General features: G+C 42.9%; 1 protein-coding gene across 3 annotated transcripts in view; it reads left to right on the forward strand.

The window, feature by feature from the left end:
- PDE3A (phosphodiesterase 3A) overlaps window positions 1–14,863 on the forward strand; it is a 1,085,163-nt gene extending 1,070,300 nt beyond the window's left edge. For all 3 annotated transcript variants that reach the window (XM_085652713.1, XM_085652714.1, XM_085652715.1), the window contains one exon: window positions 11,907–14,863. In XM_085652713.1, the coding sequence (XP_085508839.1) occupies window positions 11,907–12,151 (245 nt within the window). In that variant the 3' untranslated portion in view covers window positions 12,152–14,863. The remainder of the gene's footprint in view (window positions 1–11,906) is intronic.
- The last annotated feature ends 320 nt before the right edge of the window (window positions 14,864–15,183 follow it).

Consider the following 15,183-nt stretch of genomic DNA (forward strand, 5'->3'; position numbering starts at 1 on the left):
AGATCAGCAAAACGAAGTCTAACACACAGCAAAATAACAGGAGGTAAAGGCAAAAATACAGGGAAAACCCACGCCAATGATGTCAGATCTAACAAAGTCCAAATCATTAATGAAGATACATTTTAATGTATATTTAGAAAACATGCCTTTTAGAACATGAGCTTTTTCCTGCCTAAAACTCCTGGACGCTAATTTGCATTAGTTCTTCAGTATCTAGCTAGAGAGTGCTTGACCTTAATGAGATGTTAAAGCAGCTTTCGGAACAGTGAGTTAGGCCTGGTGATTGGAAGGAGTGGTGTATGGCATTTGAACCTTATAGGCTCAAGAAGAAAGGCTGGGTTGAGCCAGGAACTTCGTCAAATTGAAAGGGACTGAGGGGAAGCCTGCCCAATCATAGTCTATTATAAGGGAAAACAGTACCAGTCCTTCAGGACTTCTATCAGACACCAGGCCTAGTCCTCTTCTGATTTTACACAGGTCAAGAAAGTCATCTAAAGTGTCTGCCTGAAGGTGACCCATTTATGCCCAGAACCAGCTAGTGGGTGAAGGTGATTTCTTAACCCTCCGGAGCCAATGGGGTAAACGTTTTGGGAAGGCAACCCTACCTGCTTTTTCAATAGTTCCTACTTGTCTTATGCAAAACAGGTCCAAATTGTCATGTGTCAGTGCTGTTTGCAAAATGGCAAAAGTCTTTAGCCACACCAGCCTGGGCTCTGAGGTCTATATGTGGGAGTGTCATAGGGGAACCCCCAGTTTCCTTTCACATCTAACTCAAAATTATAGTTCGAGGCAGGCACAGAAGTCTGGTTGGGCAAAAGCCAGGTCCTTCAACATCCATACTCGGGTTCCGCATGAATTTTCTTGGCATCTCGTTCTCTCCCTTTCAAGTGTCCCCCAAGTGTTACATGTGGCTCAGCAGACCTTTCAAGCTGGATTTGACAGTTTGGTGTCACAGGATGCCCACAGGCCCAACTTTGTGGAGTTCTAAGGAGTCAACTCTGCCAATTCAGGTCAGCCTGTTGTTTGCTCTTGGGAGGCATTCCACACCTTGTTCGCATCTATTCTTGGCTGATCACAGGCTGGACGAAGCTGGAAAGCTAATGCAAATTACCACATGGGAGCATCAGGCAGGAAAAAGATAACTTTTAAAAAGTTACTTTACTTCAATATTTATTAAAATTCCGACTTCATCATTTAATTATTTTTCTAGCTAGTCCCTTTCCTGAGTTAGCAGTAGTATTATTTTAATCTGTACTCTCTTCTTATACCTAGAACAGCTTGATCTGCCACAGTGAAAATAGTTTTTTGGGACTATGTCCTGCTTGTAAATACCATGCACTCTTCCTTGTGGGCCATAAGGCATACATAGATGTGACTTACCGATATATACAAGGAAGGTTCTATACGTCATAAAGAGTTATTTACACAGTTCTCTGCAGGTTTTACACTGCAGCAGTCAGGCTACACAGAGTTACGTGTAGCCATGCTTGCACTGCCACTGTAGTGGATGGCACAATAGGCTCTACTGTCCACAAGTGACATTTAACTTCCAGGCTTTTGCACTTTCTACACCATTACAGGCAAGGTAAATATGCCAATTAGGAGTAAGCCAATTTAGCCATGTTTAAACAGGGATCACAGACACCCTTCTCTTAGTTAGCAGGGGTAACATGCATACAGTTCCAATGTAAGCAAGGCAATTAGGGCAAAAATCTGGGGTGATGACACAAAAAAAGGTGGCTTTACTACACATTTCAAATAACACACATTCACTGTGCCTGATTCCTCTGCCCCTATAATGCTCCCGAGAACATTTTTACTTGTTTCCATAGTTTGATAATATTTCATGCACATGTAGAATATGCAAACATGATTCCCTCTTTACTAGTAGCTATGCTCCCATGTAAACAAATTATATCTTTTAAACAACAAGGGAACCCAAAGGTAATGGACCAGGGACCTTGGGAGTTAATTATTCTAGACAACAATGGTCCCTAGAAGGAAGAATTTTTGAGAGCGAAATGAATATAGATTCAGTCGTTACTATATTGGCTTGACTTGCCCAGCCGGGCAGAAGTCTAATATTTACTTTTAAACAAGTTTAAAAAACAATTAGTACACACAGTACATAAAGTGGGACACAAGCCTGTGTCCTACTTAGTCATGCGGTACAAGAGAGAGCGGTGAACAACAGGAGGCCCAGGCAATGCTAATTGGTTTGTTACACATGAGTATACACAGAATTGTGAGGAACAAATCGCAAAAAACACCTTTACAAAGAAATAAATAGCAGTTTTTTGTATAAGGTGTATCAAGGTGTCGACGGCGTTTCGAACCGTGGAGAGAATGAGCGGATCATCATCAGGACATAAGGTGCCTGTTAGGTAGAGCCCATTAGCCTGAAGGAAAAGTGTGGAAGGAAAATACAACAAGGAGGCAATTAGGGTATATATGCTTAGATGTCAAGAAGTTAAAAGACAACGTTGTTTTAAACTCAGGAAGGTGTGGATTGAAGAACGGTGAGTGGTAGTGAGTTGCATAGTTAAGGAGCGGTACTGGAAGTGATAGGGTACGTGGTATAGTGGATTAGGGATATGCTTGTGACCCATCAAGGTGGCTAATTAGGCCAAAAGCGTACAGTGCTGATGCGAGCAATAACGGCAAATAAGAACCATGGTGGGGAAGATGTGAATAGGATCATTTAGATGCCACGAACATGTAGAATGAGCATATTTAAGGTTAAGGTGTCAGCGGAGAATGACCGGTGTGCACATTACAATGTAGGGACGCAATAAGAATAAAAGGAAGTGAGCCGCTAGAAATTTAGAAAGGACATGCCAATTATAAATATGCGAATCGTAATCGTTCGTGTTGAGCCCGCATGAGTCGTGCACACAACCGGCAGAAACCTTAGACGTGGATCTAGTCAGAAGGTATCACAAAGATCTTATAATTGTGGGTCAATTTGTTCTAATACATGATAGTTAAACATTAAAAAACATACAGTTGATGGAGTGAAACTATAATATAGGCAGCACGAGTGATTTATAAAAACAAGAAGGTCTTGTCATAGGACCACAATTTACTGGCAATTTGAAGCGGGAATTACGAACCACATCATAATGCATTACATGAATGAAACATTCAGAATTATGCAACCCACAGAAGCGTAATTAATAGAGGGAGGTTTGTGGGGGGGCGGTTGTAAGAAATCTTGTGCCAGAGTTGTGACTTGTGCGTGTACATTACATACCTAAACGGGTTTGGGTTAGGGAACAGAAGGTGCTTCTGGAGCGCTGCTGAATTGGCGGCGATTGGGGGTGAGAGCGCTGCTACAATGGCGGCATCTAGGAATTGTAAACAAGAGACACAAGTTTGAAGTTCACTTATTACATCAGGTCCCTCATAGCCCCATTATGTTAAAATGTTCATATTGGAGCTCACATTGATTGCTAGAGTGGGCATGGGTTTTCAGAGGTAAATAAAAGGCATGATACAATGCAGACACACATTTTTGAGATTAATGATTTACTCCTACCCAACAAGTCCTTAACTTGGGGGTCATATTTGGTTAGTACCTTTATGGATTCTCAGACTTCAGAGTTTGTGAATGCAAGCAACATATTTCTGGTCCCTCTTGAGATTGTTTGCATACATGGTCTATTGTCAATGTATTGGAGACATTGCAGCAGTAGTTTTGACCACACCCAATTGCTGAAATTAACTGCATTTTGAGCTGCCAACCTCCATTTGAATTCTCTGTAGACAGTTCATAATTTTGCAGCCTTTTCCATCAGCTGACTCCAAAGCATAATGAAGGTTTCGCTCTTGCACAGCACACAGCTCCACTGACTGCCGGAAAAAAACATGGTTAGTATCTCCATGATACTTCTGTCTTGATTTTTAACATTCCCCCATTCCTTTAGCAGCAGTGTACACATCTTGCTCACCCCCAAGAAAACAGGATACTCTTCCATTGCTTTGCCCCTGAAGGTTCCCAGGTTAAAAAAGGCAGTGGTGGAAAGACATTTGCTCTCGTCACGTGCATGTGGATATCCATTGTACCTCATGACCAGAAACTGGAAAACACAAATAGTATTTAGGAAGCAAGTGATTGCTCACTTGGTTTTATAATCTAAGGAATAATAAGAATATGCTTGCCTAGAACTCTATCAACAACAGTCCCAGTTTAGACAAAGCAAGTAATGGCTAACAGTTTGTTAATTTTAGAGAATAGCAGACAGACTGCCATGCCAGAGGAGGTTATTGCCTCCACCCTACTGACTAGGGTGTATTTCTGCGAAACAAAAAATAAATCAATGCGCTGTGATTTTTCTCCTTTTGAGCGGGGGGTTATTTTTTAGGTTTCGCCTGCACAGCACTTGCGCTGTGCTTGTGAAATCTATTGGTTTTAATATAAACTTAAAAGGGGTTCTACATCCAACCCCCACTCTTTCCTGGCTTTTCATCGGCCCCTGTGTGTGCCACTTACTTTTCCTCCATTTCTATTGGCTTTAGCATATTTTCCTACATTTAACAATGGTTCTTCCTTGCTTGCTTCTCTTATCAGTTTCCCATAGCGAAATACTGTTAACATCAGCTCTGGTAGGACTATTTTTTTCACACAGACTTGCCTCTGTTTTTTTTGTTTTCAACTCGCAGAAGATTTAAATAGCAACTTATCACTGGGGAGATTAAGTGATTTACCTGGAATCGCAGGAGGTCGCATTGTTGAGACTCGAACCGGGATCCCCAGCTCTCGAGCCAACAGCTCTGCCCACGGCGCCACATCCTGTCCACTCCTGTGTTACTTGTTTCCATTATCTTGGTTTTAACTAAGCTGTGAAGTTCAGCACAAGCACTGTGTGAGCAGTTTAACAGTCAGGGCCTATGCGGTTGCTGCCTGGATTGTTATTTTCCTCAGCTGAAAGGGGTGTAAGAAGCACCTGCTGCTGTGCTAGATGTGAAAAAAAATGACACTAGATCTTGCATGGGTGAAACCTTTCGGCTTTGCCAATGCTTGTTGTTTCTGTTGCTTCCTGTTAGGGACTGCTAGGGTTTTTCTGGTGGTCCTGAAGAGGAAATATGTAAGGCAGAAGGATAGTCCTTAGCAGGGCAGGCTATGTAAAATACCACGACTGACGGTCCTGTGTGCTCCCCCATCTGGAAAGCTGATGCTTTCCCCACCTCTAAATAGGGAAGACAAACTATAAGTGTCAGCCAAACTCTAAACGAACCTGTTTGTACCACAATTGGCATACCTTTGACAGCATTCTAGAAATTTCCTGTCATTTTTAGTCCATACCATTGTGACCCTGAGTGCACAGAATAAGTGCATATTTAAATGGTTCATTATGATCACTCTGAACCACATCAAAATGCTATGTCGGTTTCAGCTGTGGTGCATCCAGTGTCTTAGTACATGTGTACTGAAAGTACACTTTTATGTAGGTGGTATCAGTGCATTGCTCCATGATTGTGGGAAATTGAGTTGTATACCACCTGCACCGGGGGCCCTATACCCTGACAATAGTCTGAAGCCCTAGACGGTACCTACCATTGCAGGTGTGCTCACCCTCCAAAACCAGAATGTAGGTGCATTTATGCTTTGGAAGGAATCCAGTCTCCCCTGTATTGGATTCAATCTAGAACTGCATCCTCTTTTGATCATTGTCTCTTGGGCATTCAAATGACCCGCCCCCCTCCACACGGGCCCTCCTCTTTCGTGGAAGGATCCTACATTTCCCTGTACTATAGCAGCCAATCTGTGTCTTTTTCTGATGACTTTTTTACCCCTAGCTATGTTTTTGTAATGAGAGCAGTCAAAATGGTAAAAAGGGGGTCCTTCATGTGGATGAAATCCTGTGTTATACAGAGGAGAGCTTGCTCCCTTTTAAATGTTCCAGTAGCTATGTAACCTATCCAGTTGATTGAGGTTTTATTTCTAGCTTGCACAGTGTGCTAATGCGGTCTTTATTTCATGCCAGTAATCATTCATGTTCCTAGTTCATAGGGATCCCATTTTACATTCATTTAACATTTTGACAAGATGACATTTAGGAAGGTAGTTGTGTCCTTCACCTTATATTTCTGAGGTTCATGTTTGGTATTGCTCCAGTAAAATAGTCATCCAGTGAAGGTCAGAATTTTCCCTAGCCAGAAAAGAGGTTTTCCTCTCCTCACACATTGCTGTAGGGATATGTTAATTTGGTGCATTAAATTATATTGACGATAGATGATCACATGACAAGACATCTTAGTGGAGTGAAAAGGTTTTGCTAAATGTACACAGACCGGCATTACGGATAAGTGTACTGGACATCCTAACAAGCTATAAGAAGTAAAGAAACGAATGCCATGGCAGGCGACATGTGTTCCTCAGCTGTTTAAAAGTTATAGTTTATTTCTTCCACTAAATATCTCTTTACTGGCAAACCTTGTATCCACAATGGCCCCCATCATAATAATAATCCAACCATTTTGATATATTATTCAAATGTTAACATGTAACTTCATTTGCATCCTAACAGTATCCGTTGAAATGTCAGTCATTTTATTTATTTATCTATTTATTATGCTTCTTTTTATTGCCGTATACTCAACAAAAGTACATCAGTGATACAGTTTCATGTATCTTAATCCACTCATTAATTTATATATTTATCATTTCAATAATCAATGAAAGGATAATCAACGTAGTGTGGTAACAGTCTCTGCATATCCTACTAATCCCCGCTAGAGTCCTTGATAAGCCTGACAGTTCCCCCAATCTTTTCCCATTTCTTTGGACACTCTCTGCTCAGGTATATTATGTGCTCTGCCTGCCAGCACCAGTCTAACTACGTTTTCCAGTCTAACACTTTCGGTAGGGCAGGTGCCCCCCCAGTTCCTTGCAGTGTTACGCTTTGCCACCATTGCGGCTTAGGTCAGCCTTATCTTTATATATTCAGTCCAGGTCTCGTACCCTGGGATCAACAACAAGAACCACTTTGGCTCAACTGAGACCTTCACCCCCGCAACTGTTGCCATGATCCTCCCAATTTCACACCAATATTGCTGTTTCACCAGACTTTCCCACGGCAGATGGTAGAAGATCCCCTTCCGCCCACACCCCCTATGACATAAGGCATTCTCTGTGTGGCCCAGTCGATGTAATAATGTTCGAGAATAGTATATTCGATGAAAGACCTTTAATCAAATTAGTCGGAATTGGGAGCTTATCGCTACCTGTCTCAGGGCCTGTAAGACCCCCTCCCAATCTACCTCATCAATGGGGCCCACGTCACCCCCATGCTGTTATTCACTACTTTCCTGTATATTAGTGCTATCACTTTTTCTCTAAAGGGTCCGTCAACAGTCGGTCGTCTAGGGGGGAGGCTTCTGCTAGCACCTCCCCCTCGCAAATATGGCCTCGAAGCACGTGCCCCAACTACAGATACTTCAGCCACTCTCTTTTACCCATATCGTATTCCTGTTGAAGGTTGCCAAATGCCACATACGCCTGCCCTCTCCAGACATCACCCAATTTTTCCAAGCCAAGAAGTTCCCATTTCCCAAAAGTGTGCAGCCTTGTCACCCCGCCAAACTGATCACTATACCACAGCGGGGTAATCACAATTAGCCTGCCCTCCCAGCCAGATACTTCGCAAAGGAAGGTATTCCCTGGCCCCAGTGACTGACCTGTCCGCTCTATATGCAGGTCCGCCCAATCCCCAACGACCCAACCATTCACTGTGACCAGTTGAGAGGCCCAGTATTATATCTTGATGTCTGGAATCGCATGTTCACCCTCATAAATACCCGTCTGCAACCTGTGCAGTGCTATGCGCAGGGTTCTCCCTCTCCACAGTAGGGTCCGCACCTTGGCCTCTACCTTTTAAAAAAATGATTGCAGAAATCTGTGTTATGCAAAATATACAGCAGGCGTGGAAGTGTCATCATCTTAAATTGGGTCGCATGGCCCATTAATGTAAATGGCAATGATCGCCAATGCTGGGCATCCCTTATGACTCTGTCTATTTGGTTTGCTAGGATCCGCTCGTAAACTTCCCTGGGATCTCTTGTTATGTAGAACCCCAAGTATTTGTCTCTAGGGGAACATCACTCTTGGATGTCAGTCTTGGGGCCCCGACAACCAATGGAAACAGCAGGGATTTATCCCAGTTTATAGGGTACCCTGAATAGTCCCCAAAGATACTGAATATTTGTAATATACTGTCTATGGACTCCTGTGGTCTCCTAACGTACAGTAGAATGTCGTCCACATACAAGTATATGCACTTGTCCCACTGGTATACCCCATATCAAGGGGTCTTGTCAGTCCATGCTGCCAGGGGGTCCAGGGCCAAGGCAAATAAAATCAGGAATGGAAAGCAGCCCTGTCTCATTCCTTTCTGTAAGGAGAACATCAGGAACACCGCCGAATTGACTCTTACACTGGCCAGTGGTTGTTCATATAGCAGTTTCACCCAGCTGGTGAAATTCGGCCCTAACCCTAGGTGGTGCAGGACTGCTAGCAGGTAGCACCATTCCGTGCTGTCAAATGCCATTCTGCAAAAAGAACTATTGATGGACAGAATGCAGAACAATGTCATACATTCACCCCAGTACAGAGATCTGGGCCTAAATCCATCATTTTTTTGCTCACCATGCCATTCCAGTTTGGACCCAGCCATATGCAAATCAGTCTTGACCCTGTGACCCATGGGAAAAGTCCAGCCTGAACTGCCAGGCCAGGTCCTCCCTGGACTGGAAACAAGCATCCTAGGACCGGTTTCGGGGTTTCACCCCTCTTCAGCCAGGATAGCTTGATTCCAGTGGCATGGAGAGCACGGGACTCACGTCTGAGCATACCCGTCCCACTCGGGGTGACAAATGCAAAAAGAACTATTGATGGACAGAATGCAGAACAATGTCATACATTCACCCCAGTACAGAGATCTGGGCCTAAATCCATCATTTTTTTGCTCACCATGCCATTCCAGTTTGGACCCAGCCATATGCAAATCAGTCTTGACCCTGTGCCCCATGGGAACAGTCCAGCCCATACTGCCAGGCCAGGTCCTCCCATTCTGGCATCCAAGGACATAAGGGCCAACGGGCTCCAGAAACCTGCCTCCATTAAATGTAGGATCCCAAATTATCTACAAAGGTTCAGCAATTTCTTCTCTGTTTTCATTGCCCCTATCTGGGCCTGGGCATGGCCTCTAATCACCATTTTGAATAGCTTCCAATTCATCACCATGGAGCCCACTCACCCTAGGTTCTCTGCAAAAAATTGCTCTGTGCATTTTCTCATGTTGGTTTTAAATTGTACATCTTTTAGGTACCATGGGTCGATCGGCGGGGGCAGGACATGATCCAGCGTTGGACCCTCTAGCCTGGCCTCCACTGGGGAATGGTCGGATATCCCTCATGCTATATGTGTGGCTCCCTTAAAAAGCCCTATATTGTGGACTTGCGTGAGCAGATAGTCCAACCTGGTGAGGCTTCTGTGGGCCGTTGACAAGTGGGTATACTGTTTAAGACTAGGATGTTGGTTTTGCCAGACATATCCCAAACCATGGCCAAGAGGCAGTCCCTCAGTGAGCCCACCCTCCTCCCCGATGTTGCCCCCCAAAACATCCAACTCTATTTAAACCACATTGTTAATATCCCCACCCAATATCAATTGCTCCTGAGGCAGCCTTAGGAGTAGTTGGCCCTGCTTGTCCAGCATGGGAGCCTGCAGCCTATGTGTGACATACACCAATCCGAAATTAATGGTCTGCCCCTCCCACTGGCCACTTACTACCACAAATCTACCCATAGGATATGTCCAAGTTTGCACTGGAATAAAGGGGAGCGTCCTTTTACATACACTCCCACTCCACTGGAGCCAGTATTATAACCAATGTGCACCATCAGGGTATACCCAAATCTGTCTAATGCCTTGCAAGTGTGTTTCTTGTAATATAATAATATCTGGGGCCTGTTTCTTAATGAATTGCATTACCACTGTTCGCTTTATCCTGCCATTAAAGCCGTTGACATTCCAGGACCATATTTTCATTAACAGTGCTTGATGTTCAGGCATAGATAGGATAAGAGACTTTTACCCCCACTTAGAACTTTCCTGACTTCGATAAGGTCTTGCCACTTCCCCCGGCACCCTCTTGCTCTACTCTCTGTCGAAGCACTGCACTGTCTATCTATAATACTTCCATAACTATTCCCCATTCCCCAACTCTGACTCCTCTCCCCCACCCTGATACCCTGCTACCCTGCTAAATAGGTTGTGCTTTCCCCAACTACCCAACCTGCAGCTTGTCGCCCACACATTAACAAAGAATAACAATAAGGGGTTTCTCAGCACCGCAAGGATAACCAGCTAACTTGTCACTTATTTCAAACCCCTACAAGACCCTTCTCTCTCTATAGTCACCAATTGTCCCAGAATGGTTATGTCCAGGGTGGAATTGCGGGCATTCCATTTACAGTTCCATTATGTTCTTTCCGGCACTTCAATGCTGCCTGGGCCTTTGCACTCACTCAATTTCAGTATCAGGCCCCATGCTCACTTACCTTCCCGATGCCCCAATCCAGTCTCCTGTGGCTGCCTCCCAGTCCTTTGCATCTGTTTTGACCAACTGTATGTACGCCACCCCTCCAGCCACTCCCAGGTTTCCTCTGGGGATGCAAAGTGGCAAGTTTTTCCCTCTGAAATTACACAAAGCTTTGCTGGGAAGAGAATACTGCATTTGATTTCTCTCTCTCTGAGTACCCTCTTCACTGCCTCAAAGCTCCTCTGTTGGTGCTGCACTTGTAATGTAAAGTCGGGAAAGAAGCGGACCAGGGTATTTTCGTAGTGTATGTCTCCTTTCGCTTTGGCCTCCTGAAGGATTGCATCCTGGTCGCAGTGGTTGAACATTTTTGTGATAATCGTATGAGGAGGAGACCCCGGCCTAGGCGGGGGCACCGGGGCCCTGTGTGCTCTTTTGATTGTGAAAAACCACAACACCTCTCGGTAATTTAACTACACCAACCCAATGCAACATTGGCCACCCCCCCATGTCTGTACCGTCATCAAGACGAGCTGCGTCATCTATGCTTGAGGTGTCATTTGAAACGTTCCTCACGCCTGGCCAGGAAACAAACTTTCTCAGATGAACAGCTCCATACCAAGAACTGTGATGTCATTAAGGCTGGAGATGCAATGTACAAGAAATTTAAAAACAGACTACCGTTCTTTCCCATATACAGTCTCAGAATATGGAATAGCTCACCACTGACACTGACATCAAAAATGCTTCCACCCTCCAGCAACTCAGACAGAAGCTGAAGACTCATTTCTTCTAGGCGAAGTAGTATCCCCACACAATAAAAAAGGCATGTGTTTCCTACCACTATGTAAATGACCTTCATCCAAAACCCTGGCTCTTGTCTGTTCTATGCTCCTTTATTTCTTAGCTAGGTTACTGCTGCACAGATATCTTTTTGTAAATTCACACAATAGTTTATCTAGTTTACGTCATTATTTCCAGTTCCCTTGTGCCGCCCTATTATATGTATTTGGGGGACAAGCTGGTACTGAGTGTCTAAATTTTGTGGATAGAAAATTGTGGCTTCAGTCTGTTGGTCCTTTCAAACTGTGCAGCAAACTTGACTGAGAAATTTCACTGGACTTTTCTGCAAAACTGTATTAAGTTAAATCCTCCAGTCATCATGGGAAACCTGTCATAGAAAGCAAGTTTAAAGTTGAAGGCCAAGCAGAGTCTGATATCAAAATCTGGCGGTTCCATTCTTACTGAGTTGTCTAAGCAATACTTATATTCCTCAAATGCCTTTGGAATTTGGTTTGAGATGTGCCAAGCCTATAATTTTATTAAAAAATTGTATCATTCTTTGTTTGTTTTGTTTTACCACAGGGAAGAAAAGGTTCAAACGGAGAAAGGTCTACTGCCAAATTACTCATCATCTGATGGAGAATCACCTGATGTGGAAAAAAGTCATTGAAGAGGAGGAAAGGGCAGCAGGCGCTGCAGAGAAGCCTCAAGGAATGGATCCAACCACCCTGCACCAAACCTCGGAACAAATTCAGGCCATCAGGGAAGAAGAGGAGGAGAAAGGGACCTCCCACCGGGGAGGGTCTACCCCTCCCCCACAGAACTAATGACAATGCATTGAGCAGTATTTGAAGAGTTAAATAGACTGGTGCACAGACTCCTTACAAACCAGCACAACATTTAGACACAACACTGTAGAATTATGGGATAATGTGCCTACATCTGTTTATTTTAGTATCCCCCCTTTATATGGCGAGGAACATTGTTTAACCTCTTATGCTCAAGGAAGCTTTCGCACTCATAACGCCGGTTCTTACAGCCATCAAAAACAATAGGATGCCGGAGTTATAGGCTGCACACTTCAGCAACATAAGTAAGAAAATATATATAACGGTCACTGTGATAATGCAAAGAATATGGAAATGGTGCTTCGGGAGCCGAATGTTAGCTTTCTGTGCGGAACGAATTAAGTAGCATTTGCTCTTAACACAGATTGATACATGTTCCAAAGCTTTCCCAGACTTCTGATGCATCCTACCAACATATGTTTGTGTAATATATATTATTATTGTAGTTTGAGTACTTATTATACTATTTGTAGCACTGTAGCACATGACACAATACATGTGAACAAACATAATAGGGAGGACTATTTTGTTTCTACATCGTTCATGCTGTGAGCCAAACCCTCTATTTAAAAAGTTGATATTCACTTTCATTATTTTATTTCACAATATTATATTTGTCAATGATAGTTATCTTGTTGTAAATATGAAGAAATTTTTATTGGTTCCTGTAGATAGCGAACTGTTTTTTAAGAAAAAAGGGAAGCATTTTTGTAAAGATGATAATTTTTTAATCACCCATTTTTATACCAAGTAGACATTTCCATGCCCAGCAAATACGTTTGTGAATAGTTTGAATACATAGTGGCCCTATGGGAAATCACTGGTCTGTCTACTTATCTTGTTTGTGGTCTCCTTTCGAAAGGGTGTTATTTCCTTACTTGGACTGGTAGCATCAGTTAATAATAGGGAAGAAGGAAGTGTAGGCATTGTCAGGATTTTAGTTTTTGTCTTTGCCAATCACGGGAGGCCCAAGCGGCTCATTAGCCAGACCTCTTTTTTCATCATCTAAGTCAGTGGTAGTGGAATACATAATGTTACATTCCTTTGCGCCCCTCATTGAGAATTGTTTCAATTTCTTCACTGAAAGTGTATACCAGAAGTGCCAATCTTTGCAGTGCCAGATTATCTAAAGTGTAGCATCTAGCCTTATGGCATATGTTAAATTCCTTGGTGACACCTGGCAACTAGCCAAAGACACCTTTGCCTGCAATAGTAGAAGGTGCCCTAGTGATCATAGGAGTAAAACGTTCCTGGTGTGGAAAGGGCAATTAGTGTTTACTCTGCCTAACGGGTAATAAAGTGTGACCTGTATCTTTGTGCCATACACCGCCCTCTGTGGCTGGTCCTGAGTTGTTGATCCAGCACTCAGTAAAGAAAGTCACACGTTGCACACAGAAATAACATACCGGATCACTTCTTGGGCAGAATTAACAACTAGTACAAGGAAACACGGCTGCCTCCCAAATTCTTGAAATGGCAATGCCGGGGCACAATTTTATGCATCCATAGGATGCAGTTAGTCTTAACCGTCCGGTACCTGTCTAGGTATAAAAAACAGATCCAAGCAGACTCTGTTATTGAGCAAGGACACCTCAGTGCTGGGCAAGTTTGGGCATTTCTTTTAAATTGCAGAAAACATGAGGTAACTTTAGAAATGCATATTTCCAATTCCTCGTGCTGGTAAACCTCTATTATTCGCGAGTAGCATGTCCACAAAAATTACAAGCAAAACAATTGCCGCAACAATTGTACATAATATATTTTTAATACAATTTTAGTAGTGTGGGAGTGAATGAATGGGTATTTCCCACAATAATATAGTAAGAAGCATTTTCACACAGCATGGTCAAGAGTAACACTTTCCCATCCTCACACCTTAGGACAGGACACAAGTGATCGACATGGGGCCTTGGTGGTTTCTTGAAAAAAAGGGACAACAGTTCTGCAACATGAATCCACTGGTTGCAGCCCGTGGCATTATGGAAGGAAATCTACCTTCACCACCCTGCTGTATCACACAACAGATCACATATTTCACTCCTGCTTGAATTACTTCACAGTAAGTCGTATCAGTTCTTTAGTTAGAAAACGTTTGACCCAAAAGGAATTTCTTGAAATGTGTAAAAAAAATGATGAGTTTCAAATTAATTAGATTGAAAGTCTGGGGCTGGAAATTTGAATTGTGTAAAAAGAAATTCAAAATGTTTTGTTATGATTAAAAGACAGGATTTTTAGGAACTGTGTGAGGCACTTGGTCCCAAAGACAGGAGTTGAAATCTTTGTACATCTGTTCGAGGATCGTTTTGCAGAAAGATGTTTTTAAAATGTTTATTTTCACTCTAAGAATTTTGACCAAAAACATGAAATAATGTATAGGGTACGTTTTCAAACGTATCCTTCAAATCAAAAGACACATATGGGAGGACATCTATTAATTGATTTATTTGATTGGTATAATGTAGTGAAGTACCCAAATAAGTGGGTAAGCTTATTATCGCCCTAAATGGGTAGATGTGTACATGCGATCATAGGCAGACATTGGCATGTCTTACGTCCCACTGTTGTGTTACAAACCCATTTATGCTTGCACTATTTTGAGACCTATTGTGGCACCCGGGTGGGTCATACACGTTTGCACATGTTGTATCAGGAAGAATAATAAAGACGTATTCCGGTTTATGAGAAATCTCATACGATCTATTAGTATTACTTCTTGAAGTTAATTTAAAAGGGATACTCTTGCCTAACCCTCTTGCCTGCAGATGATGGCTCCATCTTCCAGCTCACAGATTTGTAAGAGCGATTTAAGGGAGATACAGTAGGACCAGGAAGCGGCCTCTTCTTCATCGTCATCGAACGTGAAAGGAAAAATGTGCCTGAAGGTGAAATCTGAAAGATGGTCCATGTGTTCGGTTCTGCTGCACTTCAAAGCAATATTACTTTCTGATGAGGATTTGTCATGTTCTGTCCTGTAACTGTCGGGAATGTCATTACACTTCTTCACAATCTAC

Source organism: Triturus cristatus, chromosome 4_1 (genome assembly GCF_964204655.1).
Source record: "Triturus cristatus chromosome 4_1, aTriCri1.1, whole genome shotgun sequence".
Taxonomy (NCBI): domain Eukaryota; kingdom Metazoa; phylum Chordata; class Amphibia; order Caudata; family Salamandridae; genus Triturus; species Triturus cristatus.